Here is a 19,799-nt window from a genome sequence, read left to right as displayed (position 1 = left end):
GACGGCTGGGGTGCTGCCTCCCGGCACCTGTAATTCTTTCTCAGCACCGTTGGGAGCCCCTTCCCTGTACCTGTGTAAGCTCTTTCAGAGCAGAAGCATTTCTGATGCATCACTGTTTCCCTAGCAGCTAGTACAGTGCCTGATGCATAGTAAGTACTAAAAAGTGTTAGTTTCAAAAAGAAATGACATTTTCCACAAACAACAAGAAAGTATTGTTTAAAAATGTAATTATGTACTAAGTGACAGAGGCCAATCTGAAAGGCTACAGTACTGTATGGTTCTAACTATGTGACATTCTGGTAAAAGCAAAACGATGGGTACCGTAAAAAGTCATGGCTGCTGGGGGTTAGTGGGGAGGGAGGGGTGGATAGGCAGAGAAGAGAGGATTTTTAGGGCAGTGAAAGTATACTGTATGATACTGTAATTATGGATGCATGTCATTATACATGTGTCCAAACCCACAGAACGTACGACACCCAGAGTGAACCCTAACGTGAACCATGGGCTTTGGGTGATAATGATGTGTCAGTGCAGGTTCATCAGTTGTAACGAAAGTCCCACTCTGGGGGGGTGTTGGTAACGGGGAAAGCAGTGCACGTGTGGGAGCAGGGGGCGCATGGGGGACCTCTGCACCGTCCTCTTAGGAGTGCTGCTTTTACACAATTATGTCTTTTTAAAAAAACCTTAATGCTGAGGTGGTGAACTCACTGTCACTGGAAGTGTTCTTGGTAGAACTTAAATGATTGTCAGGAAGTTTAGAAGATTTTCATACACTAGTTGGCAGGTTGGACTAAGTGAATTTATACGTATATGTGTGTATTTTTATATAATATGAATAGTTCGATAAATACTTGTCGAGTGAATGGCTGTCTGCAGGTTTACCGTAGAAATCACCTACTTATGTGAAGACAATCAATGATTGTGTGTATATTGTGTGATTGAAAACTTTTCTGACTTTTTTAATTACAGAAGGCCTTACGACCGGATATGGGCTATAATACATTAGCCAACTTTCGAATAGAAAAGAAAATTGGTCGCGGGCAATTTAGTGAAGTTTATAGAGCAGCCTGTCTCTTGGATGGAGTACCAGTAGCTTTAAAAAAAGTGCAGGTAAGATGACTTTAACTATATAAATCCACGTAAAATTATACTCTGTGAAGAATAAATAGAGAAAAGTACATCCTGAATGATTGGGTCATGACAGTCTTAAGTTGAGAACGACGGGAAAGAATAAAAATTGTACTGTAAACACTTGCATTAAGTGCAATCCATGGTGGAAATCATTTTTTAGTTTTAATACTACTTTTAAAGTTCAGCTGGTTTTGTTCACCCAGATTCAGTAATGACTAGAATGATCTTAGAAAAGCTTTCACAGCTCTAGGTTTTAAGAGGCAGATTTGAGTTGTCACCATGGCTCCTAACTGGACGTGTGGCTACGTGTTGTATCCTGAGCTGCAGGCACTGCAGGAGGAAACCAGGCTCACAGAATGCACTGCCTAATGAGGTCAGTAAAGGGCAGGCAAGGGTAGGGGGAGGTTTTCGTTAATGTGGAGAGCCACACTGGCGATAAATGAAAGAAAACTGAAGTGAACTTTATTTACTGGAGAATACAAAAAAAATGGAATAGGTAAACTTAGAGGATTGATGTCCTACGTAAAATCCGCACGTTGTATTGGTATCATTCTAGCATCAGCTCTGCTCTCCAGTCCTGACTCTGTCTGGGTTCCTCAGGTCCATGGACCTGCCCCAGCTCACCTGGCCAGGCCCTGCCCCAGCCCGAACCCAGGGCAGGTCACTGCCCTGACGGGTCCACTCGCCTCTGGTCTCGAAAGCACTTGCCTTTCTGCCCCAGAGTGTGTCTGACATTGTACCGTTTTACTTCCCTTTTTCAGGGAAGGTCGTTCTTGTTCACACCTGCCTGTAGACTTCCCATTTTACTCTGCAGCCTTGGTGTCTTTTCTGTGTCGAAACCTGCAGAACCTCAGTGTCCTCTTACTATTATTATTATTATTGTTTTAATTTCATAAGGGATCAGTATACTTGCAACAGCTGTTGCAGAGGTGAACAGTTTTCACTCATATTTTTAAGCAAATAGTAAATATCTATGAAAGGTTTTATGGGGCATATATGTTAGATATAGAGAATAGGACAGATGCTCTCATGTTCACCACTCGCCTTTGACACACTTCTGCCATCCCCTTCCTTCAGAGGTCACCATGTCCTGAATTTGTGTGTATTGTTCCTTTGCTTTTCTTTAGAGCTTTTCTCCAAATCTGTATACATTTCTGAATAAATCTGTTGTTTGCTTTTGCATTTTTGAATTTATATAAATGTCACATGTTGGTGTGTGTGGCTATGCTTTATTCTTTATATATCTAGTATTCAATATGTAGGTACGCGTGTGTATGTGTAGTATTACATACTACGTGTGTATACTGTCCAGTTCTTGTTACGTGCTACTGGTTGTGTACAGTTGTTTGCTGCTACAAACAGTACTTCCGTGGTGTTCCTGTGTATGTTTCCTGGTGCACACACGCAAGAATCTCCCTTTTGCATGTGCCCGAGGATGGAAGTGATGAGCCCCAGGGCCGCGCACGGTCAGTGCCGCGAGTTTATACCGAGTTCTTCCAGCGGTTGCACCGTTGACCTTCTCTCCAGTAGCACGTGAGGGTAGCCGTCTTCTCTCATGTAATCTGCCATTTACAGTAAGAACATAAAATATACAATGCGGATATTAGTGTTTATGACACAGATGACTTTGGGAATGATTATTTCCTAACAACAGAACTCTGATCCCTTTTTTTTTTTTTTTTTTTTGCGATACGCGGGCCTCTCACTGTTGTGGCCTCTCCCGTTGCGGAGCACAGGCTCCGGACGCGCAGGCTCAGCAGCCATAGCTCATGGGCCTAGCCGCTCTGCGGCATGTGGGATCTTCCCGGACCGGGGCACGAACCCGTGTCCCCTGCATCGGCAGGCGGACTCTCAACCACTGTGCCACCAGGGAAGCCCTCTGATCCATTTTTAAAATGTATTGAATTTCTACTATGTATCTCTGGGCACTGAGGGGGGCAAAAAAAGAAGCTAGCAATTTTATTCCTGCTCACCAAGGGAAATAGAGTCTATGTAGAGCGATAAAGCGTTAAACCCTGTGGCGTGGATTCCTGGTTTCCCTAGTTCATGGAAAGGAAATGTTAGTATGAGCTGTTGGCGTGGCCAGGCTGTCGAGGTGAGACTGGATCCTGGAGAGCTCTGAAACCAGGAACAGGACTTTGAGTAGGAGGGAAGTGAGGATTCACTATGGATTCTCTAGGAGGATAATAATCTTCAAAATCGGTTATTTTCAAGATAAAAGTAGAAGCTGAACACACAGAACTGACTAGAGAGAAGACAGCTGCTGATTTGCCCCAGGTGTCAAGGTGGGGCTGGCTGGCTGGCTGGCTGGCTGGCTGGCTGGATGAATGGATGGATATGTGGGTGGATGGATGGGTAGGTGGGTGCGTGGGTGGGTGGATGCTTGGATGGGTGGATGGATGGATATGTGGGTGGATGGATGGATGGATGGATGAGTGGATGGATAGATGGATGGATATGTGGGTGGGTGGGTGGATGGATGGATGGATGGATATGTGGGTGGATGGATGGGTAGGTGAGTGTGTGGGTGGGTGGATGCTTAGATGGGTGGGAGGATGGGTGGGTGGATGGATGGCTGGATGGATGCATGGATGGATGGATGGAGTGAGAGACCATCCAGGTGGAGTCCCTGCAGCCTTCCTGGCTTCCCTCTCCCCACTACTCCCCACCTCCGACCCTGAGTGTGGACAGAGAGATAGCGCTCAGTTCTGTCTCTAAGGATTGCGTTTTAAATCACAGAACCTTGTCATTGGAAATACTTAGAAAGAAGGGGAGAAAGAAGGGAAAAGGGAGGGAGGGAGAAAGAACAGAAGCTCTTCCAGGCCTCTTGTAATACCGTCTACATCGTTTCTGGTTGCCTGTATCTTTCTTTCCTTTGACTGGAAAATTGAATGGACAGGAGTGGATGCGCATGGTCGTGTTTCCAGTCAGTGCAGGGTAGATGCCCCTCCAGCTGCCCCCACTTCACACTATGGTAAACCCCAGACCACTGCCTCCCGCTGTGCCGAGTTCAAGTTTGTCCTTTGGGCTTTGCCTTCTTCTGTGCTTCTTAGGGTTGCTATTGGGACATATTCTAGTTTAAACGTAACTCCTTTATACAAGAGAGAAATGATGCTGTAAAGATATTCTTAGCTTCTGTAATTAGGGAACAGTATCTTAAACCTTTGTGAGGAGAAATATATTTGCATTTCAGACACGTTATTGATTTTTGTGATGTATTACACTTACGCTGAACAATAAAGACCAGGGTTCTTCCTTTTTAAAAATCCACCTCTGCAGCTTAGTATGAAAATGTTTTAAACTATTGTTGACCAGACTCTTTTCCTGTCTGAAGAATCCTAGCCCCTCTTCAAAAAATTCATAAGGAATCAAACATTGGATTTCCTCATGCAATTTGTTATTTTAAGGCTACTTTACTCGTCTAAAGGGCCATGTCACTGTTTCCAGCTCTTCTAGAATCCTTCCTGGTTGAGTTCATGCGTTGAAATGTTGCGTTTATAACTCATTTCTCTGCTCACAAATCTTTGATGAGACTCTCTAGAAGCAGCGTGCAGGTTCCTCAGCATAGTTCTCCAGGCTCTTCTGTACTTTGTCCTGTGTGTCAGGTTTCACTTTTCTGTGGTCATCTTGCCGGAAGCCCTGGTGACTTTCCTGGATGTTTGCCTGTTACCTGTGTGTGGAAAGGAAAGAGTGTGTACTGAATGCACGTTCCTCCTTTGAAATCATAAAGAGGTTGAGAGCCTGCAGTGTATGACAACATTAACCAACCTTCTAGAAAATTTGCCCACGTCCCGTCATGATTTGTTTGCCAAAATTAAGATGGTTCTTAACTGATGGAACCTTTTGAAATTCCACATGCTGGCTTTGCTGCCCTGTCTCCCTGCTTCCCTTGCTGCTGCTCGTTCGGTTCACTTCTCCAGTGTTAGCGATCACCTGATGTTCAGCGGTTAGCGTCTTAAGGCTTTGAGAACACCAGCATGAACAGAATAACGGGGCTCATGGATCCCAGTGGAAGTGCAGCCAAGGCACGTCTAAAACAGTGAGGGAGGCACCACAGTGGGCTCAGCCTTGAGGGACCCAGGGTGAGAGGGAGGTTGGGAAAGTCTTCACAGGTGTCGGGCTGGGTCTCAGAACCACAGTTCTTTGTGTTGGATGATTATCAAAGAATTGTTTTGATCTGGTCCGCTTAATCTGTTTCATTATACTTAGTTCATTGATTAGAGCTGTGTAATTGGAATTAGTAGACGTGATGTTATAGCATGAACTTTGGGTTTTTGTGTCTCAGTTCTTTGACCTTTGTTACCCTGACTTTTTAATCGTAGGTGAAGTAGTTTGATCCTTAGTTCATTAATGCTTAATTTGTCTTTTCTTACTCTTAAGTTGTATGCCTAAATAATACTGTTTTACTGTGGGACATCCATTGTCAGTCAGTGACATTTATTAGAGTCACTTTTGTATAAAGCACTTTTGTATACTTACAAACAAACATAAATAGTGATAATATACAGTATTTGTTCAGATTCACCCTTTTGATCCGGGTGATCTCAAAAAAACTTTCTGAAAGGACAAATATTCTTTGATATTTGTTTTACTTATATTTACTTATATTTGATGATTATGTTAAAGCATTCATCAAGAATATCACTTTTTAGAGTATATTAATGAGTATAACTTGCTTTTTTACATGTGTTAACTTTAGATTAAAGATTTTGCATGTTTGCATGTAATTAGACATTAGGATTTGCATGCAATTAGAAATTTATGGGCAGTAGCTTCTTCCGTAATGCATACACTGATTTTAATATATTTGTAACACTTTATAGCCATATATTCAGTCTCTTTTTCAGTGTTCACTGTGATTACGGAATTCGTCCTGCAGCTTTTATCAACTTCATTATAAATAATGAAGTTATAAATAATAATCCCTATAGACTTCTTTGAAACTTTCAATACATACTTGAGCAAATGAAAATTAGGAAGCATTTGTAAGAATAATTTATATTATATATTTTTTAAATTGGAGAATAATTTAGTAATTGATACTAGTTTACTTGTCAAGGAGACAGAGACGTCATCTTAAAAAATTAAAGCTTCTTAATTTTATTTGTTTGTACTTTCAATTTTATTTTAGGCATTTTGAGGCATATAAAAATGTAGTAAATTTTTAGCCTTATTGAATATTTAGAGAATAGGGCATTCTAGTTAACAAACTTTGGGGGTTATAATGAATTAAGATATATACCATAAATAGATTACTAACATTAAAATATTTAACTGATACAGTGGACATCAATGAAGTAATTTAGTTATTTGTCCATTTTTTGATGTTTCACAATTTATTTTTTTAGCATCTCATGGTACCTTAGGGTCATCATTAAGATAAATGCAAGTTTTGATTATATGAGTTTATGTTAAAATTTTTAAATGAGAAACTCTTCTAGTGGCCAAGCCCGGTGAGTAAATGTTGTTCTTTGTGTGAATCTTCTCTCTCCTCGACATCCCCACTGTCCTTCCCATCCTCTCAGTGTAAGGTGCTTCTCTTTCCTTGACTTGGGATGCGGGGACATCATCTTCACTAGGGTTTTTTCCCCTTAGTCTGTGCCCAGCCATCGTCATTCTCTTCTGTCCCTGAAGCCCATCCAGTTCAGTATTTGTTCCATCTTGCCCCTTGTCTGCCAGTCTGCAACACCCCCCCCCCCTTTTTTTTTTCTTTTCTTCTTAAATATGTTTTCAGCCCCTTGCTCTCCTTTTCCTCTGTCCCGTCGCTGGCACCATGCTGACTCTGCGGAGACCAGGCGTCACGGTTGCTCAGCACGCCCCCGCCCCCCCCCGCCCCGCACCCGGTCAGCTCGCAGCAGTGTCACAGCCCACCCTGCGCTCTGCTTGTCCTGTCTTAACTCTCCACATCCCCTCTTCATCTCCCCGTCTCAGTTCTCTCCCATTCTATCTTTCCACAAAGCTTGTTCTTTGACCTCGTCCTGACCACGGCCCTCTATTCCATATTCTCTAGACCTCTTATTTAAGGTCTGATTTTAGTTGCTTGCGTGAGTTTCTTGGACCTTTGTCAGCTATTTGAGCAATGCGGATGTTTCCACTTTACAATCTCCCCCATCTTGCTCCTGTCTTGCTAACCCCCCGGGCAGAGTTTCTCTTCACTGGGTATTTCTTCATTTCCCTGTTCACACGTAGCCACTGTTCCACACCCCGTAGCACAGAAGGGTTCAGGTTATTTCTCGGAGTTTTGCTTACGTTTCTTTGGAAATGCACTCTCTTGTACTCCCTACTTGGACATACTTTAACCACGGTGGTGAGAAGAACACAAACCAGCAGGTACATATGATTACAGTGTTGTCAGTGGTGGAGTTAAAAACTACCACCTACTCTGAAGCCTCAGCCACGGCCCGTTTGCCTTCACACTTAGTGGAAACGGGCATCTCCTGTGTGACAGCGACGACCTCTGCCATCTGCTGTGCTTTCACGATTGCACAGCCATCCTAATTCATCTTCCCTGCCTGCACTCTGGACAAGATCTTTCTCTTCTGTCTTCCTGGAGACTTTTCCGGCTGCTGCCCGTTTCTCCCGCATCCGCCTCTCCTCTCCTGCAGTGTCATCACTTGACTTTCTTACTGACGTCTCCGTAGTAACTGTTGCTTCACCACCCACAGCTTCTTCAAACCACACTGGCTTGGTTCTCCTGTCTTTCTGGTTATCCCTTTTCTTATTTCCTTCAGTGGCATCTCTTTTTCCCACTCGTTTCAGGATATTTCTCACCGTCATGATTTTGGATTGTTTGCTTCTCCTGCACCACCCTGACCCCTGTAGGGTGGCTTCTGAACCTCTGGAAGCCCTGACGCCCTGACTAAGCTTTGCTGAGCCTCAGGCTCTCAGGAAGTCTGAACAAAGGATGAATTTCCTGTGGTACATATTAGAAGCTTTTTAATTTTAAGCAAACAGGGCTGATTGAGGCCCTAGGAGTTAGATCACTATATACCAGCCTGTTGAGTTAAAAGGCATCCCCTTGGAAACAAAGGGTTTTTTTTTTTTTTTTTTTTAAGTAATCATGGAAAAATTAAGGGCACAGACAGGTATCTAGTTCCTTGCCATCATTTGCCAGGGCCTTAAGGAATCCACGAGGAAGAAATTGAGTCCTGTCTTTTGACTTGAAGTTCAGACACGTTGGTGCATGAAGAGAGGAAGGCTGCCGGCCGCTGGATTACAGGCCTGGGTGTCAGAGGAGCGCGGTTCCTGGCTCCAGTGCAGAGCTCTTGGAGCCCTCACCCGGCTTAACTTCCGCCCCCCTCTCCACCCCTTAGGGGCCTGTGTATTGAGTCAGGGAAGGGCTGGTAGTAGAGACTTTCATTATTCGGAGATTATCTTGTTCGATGATTGTAATTTATGTCTAGAGAGGCCACTCAGCCCTTCTGCCATGGATTTTCTAACTCCCTCACCCGTCTTCCATCCTTCAAATAAGAAAGTCTGTGCCTACCACTCAGCAAGTGTGGGAACCAGAAGTCATTGTGGCGCACCTGCATGGCAAGGGGCAGGAACACCGGGAAAGACAGAGGCACAGTCCCAGGGTGAGATCAGAGGAAGGACGGAGGGCACGTGGGAAACAGGCCTCAATGTGGGACAAGCTGCTTGGTTCATTTATTCAGGCTCTGTGGAGCTGGTGAGGCCCAGATGTTTGGTTGAGATTTCCATTTATGTGAGATTTATTTAAAGTAAGATGTAACAGGTTTGTCAAACTCTCTCATTATATTTTTTGAAATACTTCCTTCGCTACATTTTAAGTGTTTTTTTCTCCGAACAGATTTACAGATGCCCTTTTAAGGACATTTGTGTTTAAGTCACTTGAAAGCCTTTTCCCTCCAAAGATACCCAGGGTTAACCTTTTCAGTTTCATTAGTCGTGAGTAATTTTGGCAAAATTTAAAGGTGACAAAAGAAAACTTTTTTTTTTTTCTTTGCGGTACGCGGACCTCTCACTGCTGTGGCCTCTCCCGTTGTGGAGCACAGGCTCCGGACGCGCAGGCTCAGTGGCCATGGCTCATGGGCCCAGCTGCTCTGCGGCATGTGGGATCTTCCCGGACCGGGGCACGAACCCGTGTCCCCTGCATCGGCAGGCGGACTCTCAACCACTGTGCCACCAGGGAAGCCCAAAAGAAAACTTTTTAAATGATTCAGAGAATACCGAGAATGTATCAGCCAATCATTTGCCTAAACACTGCTAATAACTTTGCTCTTATCAAACATTAGTTTAAAAACCCAAAGAAACTTTGGTAGAGCTGGAAAGATGCCTTCTGAAGACAGGCTTGTAAATAGTTTATGAAAATCCAGATTTTTTTTTTTCCATGTGTATTGCCTTTTCTTGCTCACGGAATCAGACAGCTTTGAATCTATGTCTGCGAATGATTTAATCTGAAGATTCAGTTTCTGTTTTTGTCTTGACATGCTGGCTAAGAGAAAAAGCAAGATAAGATACTTCTGAATTTCCAATTAAAAGTATTTGGTTCAGAATTTAGTTTTGCCTTAAATGCGCCAGCAATGCTTCATTCCTCAGTGTTTGAGAAGTGACTTTTGGTATTGAGAATTCAGTTCAAGTTAAAAGTTAATTTGTAATTCTGAATTAGGTTAATTATAAGTTGAATTAAAGATTCATGATTTCATCATGGCACCGTTCTGTCTTGGTATTTTATGTCTAGTTGGGGTTTCCTAGAGCTCTCATACACATTCTCATCTCGCTCAGTCTTTCGTGTTTTAATATTTTTCCATCAGAGAGACATTGATTACTGGGAGATTAGATTTATACATGTCTCCAAGTTTGTGATTTTTTTTTTTTTCATTTTAATCACTAGTACCAGAGTGATCCTTTCTCTGTTTCCTTAAAACAAGTTTTCAGGAATTCCTTCAAGGTCTAAGACATTCAAAATTTTGTACTTCCCCACATTTCTTCAAGTTGTATCAAGTCCCCTGTGAGTGGTAGTTCCCGAGAATGGCATCATAGATAAGTAGTGTGTGTGTGTGTGTGTGTGTGTGTGTGTGTGTTTCATATCAGTAACTAACATCGAGTTCAAAATTTTCTGTTTACATTAATATGTGTTATAGTCGTTTGATTTGTTATTTAGTGACAACATCATTTTTCTGGCACCTTTTGGCATTTTGGGTAATGAGTGGCTTCCCTATGTGAAATTGCTAAATGTAGAGTTTACTCCTTTAAGTAATGAACTTGTCATTTTACTTATTTCTGTAAGAAATCTTTCTGAGGTGCATTGCACTTTCCTGCATATATGAATCAAGCATTGGAAGCCCGGGCAGCCACACCCCGCCCCTCGAGGTGCTCACGTCACTTTGTGCAGCAGAACTTGCCGGTTGAGTGTCATGTTCTGTGCTCCAGGCTGCAGTCTGCCCCTGACAGTGTGCATCCTGAGGACTGCAGGCTGGTTCCCTTATTTGTAGCTATAAATAAACATAATGATAAGTTGGCATTCAACACAGTTTTGTGAATCATGGAAAAGCAAGAAAATGAACGTGTTATCCTCATTAATGCTTGGAGTATTGACTTATTAAGATTTATTGTTAATTTTCCATATGCTTGGAACATTGAGCGATTTGTCTTCAGAGACATACTAAAGAGCCCTTTGTATTATTTATTTTTATGTTTTTTACATTAGATCAACGTTTCTCAACCTTTTCTTTATTTTCACCCCTCACCTTTTTAGACATTTTTTCCCAATTATGTCCCCCACCATGAAATTTTAATTCGTAGATACAGTGTGTCTGTTTAGGTATCGTATGTATATCTGTGCTTAAAAAGTGTAAGACTTTGTCACCCTCTCTCTGAAGAACCAATTTTCACTTCCTTGGAAAATTGACAAGGGTATCAGCCCTGTCAAGAATGCATGCATTAGACCTTTTAGACCTGATTTGATCATATAGATTAATGGTTCAGAGCTTGGGTTATAGTTGGATAACTTGGAGAATGAATTCTGGCTGCTCCATTAATTACCTGTGTGAACTTCTGCCAATTTCTTAAGCTTTCTAAACCTACTTTCCTTCATGTGTAAAGTGGGAGTACTAACATTATTGTCCTCATGCGGATTAAATGAGAATTAAACGAGGTGGTGCATGCAGTATATTTAGCACATATTGTTCAATATTTTAACTGTTATTATATTAATATAGCACAATCTCACAACTCCCGTGCTGTTCGATTTGAACTTAAGACTTGAAATATCTAGCTCTTCTCTTTTCCCATTTTTAATACTGACTGCCTCTGGAGGGAAAATGTAACCTCTAGTCACATGGGATAAAATACCTGTAGATCTCCACAGCTCCTAAAAGCTAATTGGAAAGAATACTTCTTAGTGTGTGTGGAATTATGTGCAAAGTATTACAGTGGACTTACATGGTAACTTGAACCATAGATTGCTATTTTATTAAGTAATTCTGGATTTTATTTTTAGATATTTGATTTAATGGACGCCAAAGCACGTGCTGATTGTATCAAAGAAATAGATCTCCTTAAGGTAAATAACAAACAAACTGTTGACTGTTTTGAACATAACTGAGTAGGTTGATAAAAGTGACTTATTAAAATATCACACTTAAAAACAAAAAGATTTTTGAGATACAGCTTATGCTGCACCGATTTCAAGTAACATATAAGTTTGAAATCAATATATTGAAGAATGCAGTTACCTTTTGGATTTACTGTACAATAATTTAATTGGAACATTTGGTAGGATTGGCTTTTTTTTTTTTTTTTTTTGTGGTACGCAGGCCTCTCACTGTTGTGGCCTCTCCCGTTGCGGAGCACAGGCTCCGGACGCGCAGGCTCAGCGGCCATGGCTCACGGGCCCAGCCGCTCCATGGCATGTGGGATTCTCCTGGACCGGGGCACGAACCCGTGTCCCCTGCATAGGCAGGTGGACTCTCAACCACTGCGCCACCAGGGAAGCCCTGGTAGGATTAGCTTTTTTCCCCCATTTCAATCTAGAAAATAAATAAAATAGACATAAAACATTGAAGAAATTTTTTCTCGATGATCCCAATTAGACATATTCTAAATGTTAAGTAATGTAAATGCATATTAGCATTATCTCAAGGTATGGTATATTGAGAATGTGGACTGATCCAAATGGCTCACATTTTTTGTTTGTGTGGACTGATCCAAATGGCTCACATTTTTTGTTTGTTTGTTTGTTTGTTTGTTTTGCGGTACGCGGGCCTCTCACTGTTGTGGCCTCTCCCGTTGCGGAGCACAGGCTCCGGATGCGCAGGCTCAGCGGCCAGGGCTCACGGGTCTAGCCGCTCTGCGGCATGTGCGTTCTTTCCGGACCGGGGCATGAACTCGTGTCCCCTGCATTGGCAGGCGGACTCTCAACCACTGCGCCACCAGGGAAGCCCGGCTTACGTTTTAAAAATAATATTTCCATATCTTTTTGCAGATGTAGAAAGGGTGGTGTAAAGAGTATGTCAGAATTAGCTTTTCAGTTTCTCATCCACTCAAAGAATAGGACTGACATTTCAGTTACCTTCACACTGCATTTATTGTAGTGAAATTTCTTTTGAGGAATTCAGTGGTTTATGTTATATTTTTAATTTTTGGATAAAACTTGGATGATTTTTATGCCATCCAGTTTTGTTTGTGCCTGAAGTGAATCAGAGCTATTCAAAAAGATAAGAGTAAGATCAGAAGGAACCATGCTTTCCACTGTTCTATTTGTTGTAGTTATTTCCTGGGACATGAAGTGACTGCTTTAATAAACCTTTGTTAGAGAAATAATATATCATCATAGAAAATGTGGGAGGAAAACCTTTAAGTAGAAAGAAGAGAAGAAAATCCTGTGTATACTCTTTGGAATCATTCTTGAATAAGCTTCTTTGAGAAATGATTTGTCTTATGTTACCTTGCTTAAAGATTGAATGAAAAGATTGTACAAAAAGACTGTAAATATGTATAGATTTATGAATATATTTCTACAAGGTGAAATTTTTAAGGTAATTTAATAATCAACCCCATAGATAAGTTTAGAATATTTATATTATTTGATGTAAAAGTGATATTTAGATACAATATAGTAGATGCCAGATTTTGACCACTGGCTGGAGTTATACTAGGATCACCCTTAACTTCAAAATAGTAGTAAAGAGGAATACTTTATTTAACATTGAGTGGCCTTAAATGACAGTTATCATTTTGAAGGATATAATTTTTAACAGTTGGTGATTTAATTTAGTCATTCATTTATATGCATGTATTTATATATTTGTTCAACATAGCAATACTTTTTAAAATTTTAAGTGTATAATTTACTCTATTATTTCTAATAAAAATATTAAAATAAAAATGATGTCTAGTTTTACTTTCAATAAGTACAATACTTATTTCAAAATTCACTAGATTAAAGAAAAATATAGTCATGTTAAGATTTCTGTAACTTAAAAATGAAATGCAGTAACTAACTTTATTCTTAAGTTATGAAACTGACTCTTGGGAATTTACAGTAAGAAAACTTTTTGATGCCTGTTTTTTTTTTTTCCTCAGCAACTCAACCATCCTAATGTAATTAAATATTATGCATCATTCATTGAAGATAATGAACTAAACATAGTTTTGGAATTAGCAGATGCTGGTGATCTATCCAGAATGATAAAGGTAAGTTTTTTTTTTTTAAACTGAAGATTTATTTTTTCTAATAGAGTTGTAGGTTAAAAATATAGGCATGTTAGCTACTTTAAAGACCTCAACGCGGTGCTTAACATAGGTAGCCCTGTAATAAGTGGTAGGCAGTAGTGATGATTATGATATATGAAGCTAGATACCTGGTGAAGTCACACTGGATATGTGAACACTCCAAGACCAACCTGGAAATAGACCGAGGGCTCGTCTTCTGTAAGCTGAAGTTATAGTTTTGCAGCTTGATTTCTCCAGCCAGAGCACCCTCAATCCTGCATCTCTGGACATCAAACAGAGGTACCAGTGGGAGATTGTAGAGCAGCCTGTCCTGGGCTGTCCCTGCTCCTGGGAGGGATGCTCAGAGAAGAAAGTGGGCCTTAGATTCAAACTTGCACATCAAACCCTGATTTGACCACTTAAAAGTTATTTCTTTTCTAAGGGCATATTAATTGGGTTTAAGTTCAGCTACAAGTTATAGAAACTGCCAAATAACAGTAGGCTAAAAACTGCTTATCCTTGGGCTTAACTTACTTCTTTTTTTTTTTAATTTATTTTTTTGGCTGCATCGGGTCTTAGTTGTGGCATGCAGGATCTTTCATTTCAGCGCGTGGGCTCTTCGTTGTGGTGCGCGGGCTTCTCCCTAGTTGTGCTGTGCAGGTTTCCTCTCTCTAGTTGTAGCGCACAGGCTGCAGGGTACATGCGCTCTATAGTTTGTGGCATGCGGGTTCTAGTTGAGGCACGTGAACTCAGTAGTTGTGGCACGCGGGCTTAGTTGCCCCGTGACATGTGGGATCTTAGTTCCCTGACCAGAGATCAAACCCATGTCCCCTGCACTGCAACGCGGATTCTCTACCACTGGACCACCAGGGACTTACTTAACTTCTGTGTGCCATATTTTTTCCAAAACAAAATAATAATACAGGGCTTCACTGGTGGCGCAGTGGTTGAGAGTCTGCCTGCCGATGCAGGGGACACGGGTTTGTGCCCCGGTTCGGGAGGATCCCTCATGCTGCGGAGTGGCTGGTCCCGTGAGCTATGGCTGCTGGACCTGTGCGTCCGTAGCCTGTCCTCTGCAACGGGAGGGGCCACGGCAGTGAGAGGCCCGCGTACCGCAAAAAAAAAAAAAAAATAATAATAATAGAAACTACTTCATAGGGTCGTTTTAAATGATTAAGTAATTGATATTTACTAAGAACTTAGAAGAGTGTCCCACGTATAGGAAGGCTATGTAAATGGAAGCTGTTGCTGTATTATTAGTGTTATTACGTATATTTCTCTGTTGCATAAAATTCTGGGGCTAATATGGCGGTTCTGATCTCAAATTCTCAGAGACCAGGCCTGTTTACAGCTGATCCAGTCGTAGGCATGAAGGGAGAAAGGGGACTGGCTGGCTGTATCTAAGGCACGTCACTGGGTGCTGCCACACATTGTTTTCCGCTTCATCCCACTGGCCAGAATTTCATCTCATGAACGTGTGTAGGTGCAGGGGAGGCTGGCATGTGTAGTCTTCATTTGGCTGTCCATGTGTGAGCTAAACCTTCTCTTACTCTGGAAGCTGAATTGAACAGTGTGGAAATCAGCAAAGACCAACGAAATGAGAAAAACAAGAGCTGTTCATTCTGAGCCTGTTCCAGCAACGGAGTCAACCACTGTCACCAGCGTGTTGGCAGAGATTCTCGGGCAGGTAGAGGAGGAGGGACTCTTTATAGTGGATGAAAGAGGAGGCTTCGGCTATGCCCTGATGGGAGGCCACTGGCACACAGAAGCTGTTGGTGAGCTCACTCCAAGTCGGGCATCTTAGGTGACTGGCGAGGCTGTGTATTTGGCTTTCTCTGGTGGGTCCTAAGTTGGAAGCAAGGATGAATATTGGGGAAGCTGTCAGTTATTACATCCTGGCCATCTGGGGCCGACTGTTACAGAAGTTACTGGATTGTCACTAGAGAGAGCGGTCTGACCTCCGCCGAGCCTGATGGAGCAGGCTGGCTTCCCGGGCTGCTTGTTAAAGATGGAAGGTTGGTTTCCTGGTCAGGTTGCTGGGGATTATGGTTCAGAGTTCTGTTTTTATATGTGGTCTCGCCATTGTCTATTTATATATTCAGTCTCTTAACAGATACCTGAGCACAACCAGTGATCTCTGCTACATGGAGTTCTTGTAAGGAAGGGGTTTTTATTTTTTATTTATTTTTATTTTTATTTTTTTTATTTATATATTTTTTTATTAGTTTCTGCTTTATAACAAAGTGAATCAGTCATACATATACATCTGTTCCCACATCCAGGAAGGGGTTTTTAAAAACAGTGTTAGGTGCTTTGTATGCATTATCTTGTTTCCTCGTCAGAAGAATTCTCAGAGGTAATTTTGACACCTAGAGAAGATAAGTATCATTACTAATAAATAGAGGAACTGTATTTGAAATTAGGTTTGTCTGATGTAAAAACCCATGTGTTTTTCTTTAGTGGCCCTTAAGAATTTTTGTATCACAAAACTCCTTTGAAAAATCAGATGAAGACTCTTGACCTTTTCCCCCGGAAAATGCTGATACATACACAATTTGCATTCCATTCCAAGCCCTTTGCAGATGTTCTGATCAAGGTGTTTGTGGGTTTACTAGCAGTAGCTGAGAACCCTGCTCTCCGGTGTGAGTTCAGTGTCAGCCACTTAAACTCTCATTACTTAACTTCTCTTAGGGTCAGTTTCCTCATTTGTAAGATAGAGACAGTTTTGAGATTGCTTTCTAAATTATAAAAACGCTACAAAAAAGGAGGATAACATTCCTGCTATCACAGAATGCTATCAGGCTGGCTCTGTTTAAAGTCCTGTGGTAGATGACACACTTCCCATCAGTTGTCTGACTTTCTGTTGTAGGGACTTCCCACCGCTACCACAGATAGCTAACCACCAATTAATTTGCAGTGTCTGCAAATTAATTAACAATAAAAAAAATGTAGTCTTCATTTTAAAAAGAAATGCAAATACACAAATGGAAAATCTTACAAAACAGCTCCCTATCAAGATGAGACACATAAAAGCTCATGTAAATAATCCTTACAAGAGAGACAACTAACATAAAATTCTTTGCTTGAAACTTTAGGTACAAGAGTTATTTAATTACTTATAGTGCAAAAGAAAGAGGGCAAATCTCTACTGAGCAAATGCCTGCTGAAGCAGATAAAAGAAACAGACAATTTCAGTTACAGAGTCTTGCCCTAGATTGAGAGCTTGATGATTTAGGGGCTTGATTGTCTTTTAGAGTTTTTGCTCTTGTTCAATCTGGTTTTCTTCCTTTGCTGCTCCTACTTCGCATATAAAGATTGCTGTTCCTGGCCTAATGCCAAGGCATGCCTGGGCCTATGACATGTACCTTGGAAGAGTTCTCCTATCCTTTCACACTTGAGAAAACTAACTCAAAACCAGAGTGCCTTACAGAAGCCCTGTTATCTCCATCTTCAGCAGATTCAGATTTCTTCGGCCCGTGAGGAAGGAAAAATTTGTCAGTGTGATCTTATATTTATTGTGGTGGTGAACTCAGCTCCATATTCAAACAGACTTGCCATCCCTCGACATTACCAAGGAAATTTTTAATCAGCTGACCCTGTGGATCTAGTAAGATAGTTTCAGAAGAACAGAACTCTGGTAACAAGTAATAACTTACCATTATAGAATGGATAGCTCTACCCTTAGTCAGGGGCTACTGATTAAAATTGAAAGTATCTATGATGTAAAAGACTATTTAGGGAACTTTTTAAAAAAATAAAATATATCAACTGATTCCTTGTAAGTTATAAGCTTTTAGAGCAACATAGTGTACTTTGGTAGAATACTGAAGTGGCTCTTCTTGACAGGATTAGTGCTATCCTCACCCATAGGCTTTACTGTGTAAGCCTTGAATGATCCTGTCCTTTGTTAGAGCCGCCATCAGTCTGCCTAGTCAAGATAGAAGACATTCTTGGGTCTGGTTTTCCAGATCCTCTTGGAGCTGCACTTCTAAAGGTTGAAAGTAATACTATCAAGATCTTACAGTAATCTCAGCATAATGACCATAACAGAAAGTTTGACTAGTGTTCAGAATAGAAAGTTTGACTAAGCAGATTCACATGAGTAGAATGTCTTCATATCCTGATTATAGTCATGTATGCCTTTTGCAGTATGATATTCTAGACCTGACCAAATACCTAATTGTGTTGGGAGAGAGTAATTTAATAACTTGGGAGCATCTGACCTGTGAGATCTCTCCTGGTCCTTCATCAAACAGAATTACTCTGATTATGGATTGATGCATTTCAATAGAACACATTGTTGTGGCTTTTCTCTCCATTTGACTTAGTAAGCATAGTGTTTATTATTTTCTTAAATATAAAATATCTCTGACTACTTTTCTCAAATGGTGAAAGCCTTAACTTTCCTCCCTGCATTTCCATCTCCCAGATAAACCACTGACTTTTATGTGCATAAAAACCTTTCCAACTTTATTTTGTATCTTTACACACATACAAAAATATGTACTGATTATGTATTTTTTCTCAGACGCATCACAGTGTATTTAATTATTGCTGTATTATAGACAGTTGGACTGTTTCCGTCGTTTAATTCTTAGAGAAAGCTCCAGTACAAAACCTTGTGTATTTCAATACAACAGTACCATACACACTGTATTTAATAGACAGTTACACAGATTTCTGTAAACAGTATTGCTGACCAATAGGGTATATGCATTTTAAATCATAACAGATACTGCCAAATTGTTCTCTCAAATAGTTATACCAATTTGTAGCCTTAAAGAAAATAACACTCTTTAATTTGTTTATTTACTGGACATTGACTGTGTGCTGTACGCCTGGTTTATGGCTTCTTGGAACTTGTCTAGGAGAGAGGCATTTAACTGGCACTCATAGAAAACTGTGTAACTGGAGTTGTAATAAGTTTTGTAAAGGAGTAGGATAGGTTAGAATGGTAGTTTGTACCAGACAGACTGGGAGCTTCTGAGGGTGATAGAGGACTCTAAGCAGTGATGCTGTGGCCTTGATTTAACTACTTAATCTTAATGATTGAGCTGCAGTTTCCTTAGGTATGAAATTGGGTTAATAATACCTGCCTTATAGTCTTCCTATGAGGGCTAAATAATATATAGGTATTTTATTTTTGTAGGCATATGTACAGATGTATGCACATACTTAAGTATTATAATTACACTTGCCTATCTGAATGTGTGCTATCTACTTGATAGGTACTGGAACGTTCTTTATTCTGTTTAAATACGCCGGTCACCCCTTCTCCCCTCTCCTCTCACCACACTTCACAGATGGCAGCCTGCCTCCTCTTTCACAGGAGGAAGGTGACGTCATCTTCCTCCTGTGAACGGGCGTCATCAGCCAGGATGCCTTCACCTTCCCATGGCCGAACCTGCGGGACCAGCCTGGCCTTCACTCTTCTCTCTTCCTTCCCTCCTGTCTCCGTATTCCTTGTTGGACAGAAGGGATTGTGTGTCACCACCTGGGTTCTTTGTTCTTTCTCTACCCCGATTCTCAGAAAGCTTAGTTATCTATTCCCCATCCTGGAGGCATCTGCTGGGTCCTTCTAACACCACTTGAACATGGTCAGGTCACTGTTACCTTAAACATGTTCACACGCACACACGTGCATTCACACACACGCCGCCTTCACGCATTCATTGATTCATCCGAGAACCGTATGTCTAATGGGGAAGACAGAATGACAGGCGAGTGGAAATGCAGTATGTCAGACGTCGGTCAGTACAGTGGAGAAAAAGGAAATCAGGTTCAGAGGAGGGTGTTACTGCTCTAAACCAGACGGTGAAGGGAGGCCCTGCTGAGTTCAGTCCTGCCGCCCCCGCCTCTGCCTGGCTTTCCCTTCCCGCTGCCCGAGTTCTGTTTGTCTCCACAGTCAGACACTCACTCCTGACCCGGCTTGAAACACACCACAGGGCATGGCTCTCGAGTGAGCCGTGCCATTCAATCCAGTGGCCGGGTCC

The 19,799-nt window shown here is 41.4% G+C and overlaps 1 protein-coding gene across 4 annotated transcripts in view; it reads left to right on the top strand.

Annotated features, from left to right (window-relative positions):
- NEK7 (NIMA related kinase 7) overlaps positions 1–19,799 on the top strand; it is a 139,922-nt gene that overhangs the window by 71,483 nt on the left and 48,640 nt on the right. For 3 of the 4 annotated variants that reach the window (XM_081216005.1, XM_081216006.1, XM_081216007.1), the window contains exons 3-5: positions 970–1,110; positions 11,594–11,656; positions 13,678–13,788. In XM_081216005.1, coding sequence (XP_081072131.1) covers positions 970–1,110; positions 11,594–11,656; positions 13,678–13,788 — 315 coding nt within the window. The remainder of the gene's footprint in view (positions 1–969; positions 1,111–11,593; positions 11,657–13,677; positions 13,789–19,799) is intronic. The other variant, XM_081216008.1, reaches the window with a different exon arrangement.

The sequence above is a fragment of the Mesoplodon bidens genome (assembly GCF_964165515.1).
Source record: "Mesoplodon bidens genome assembly, chromosome: 2".
Lineage (NCBI taxonomy): Eukaryota > Metazoa > Chordata > Mammalia > Artiodactyla > Ziphiidae > Mesoplodon > Mesoplodon bidens.
The sequence above is the reverse complement of the archived record's forward strand: the minus strand, read 5'-3'. Positions and strand labels throughout refer to the sequence as shown.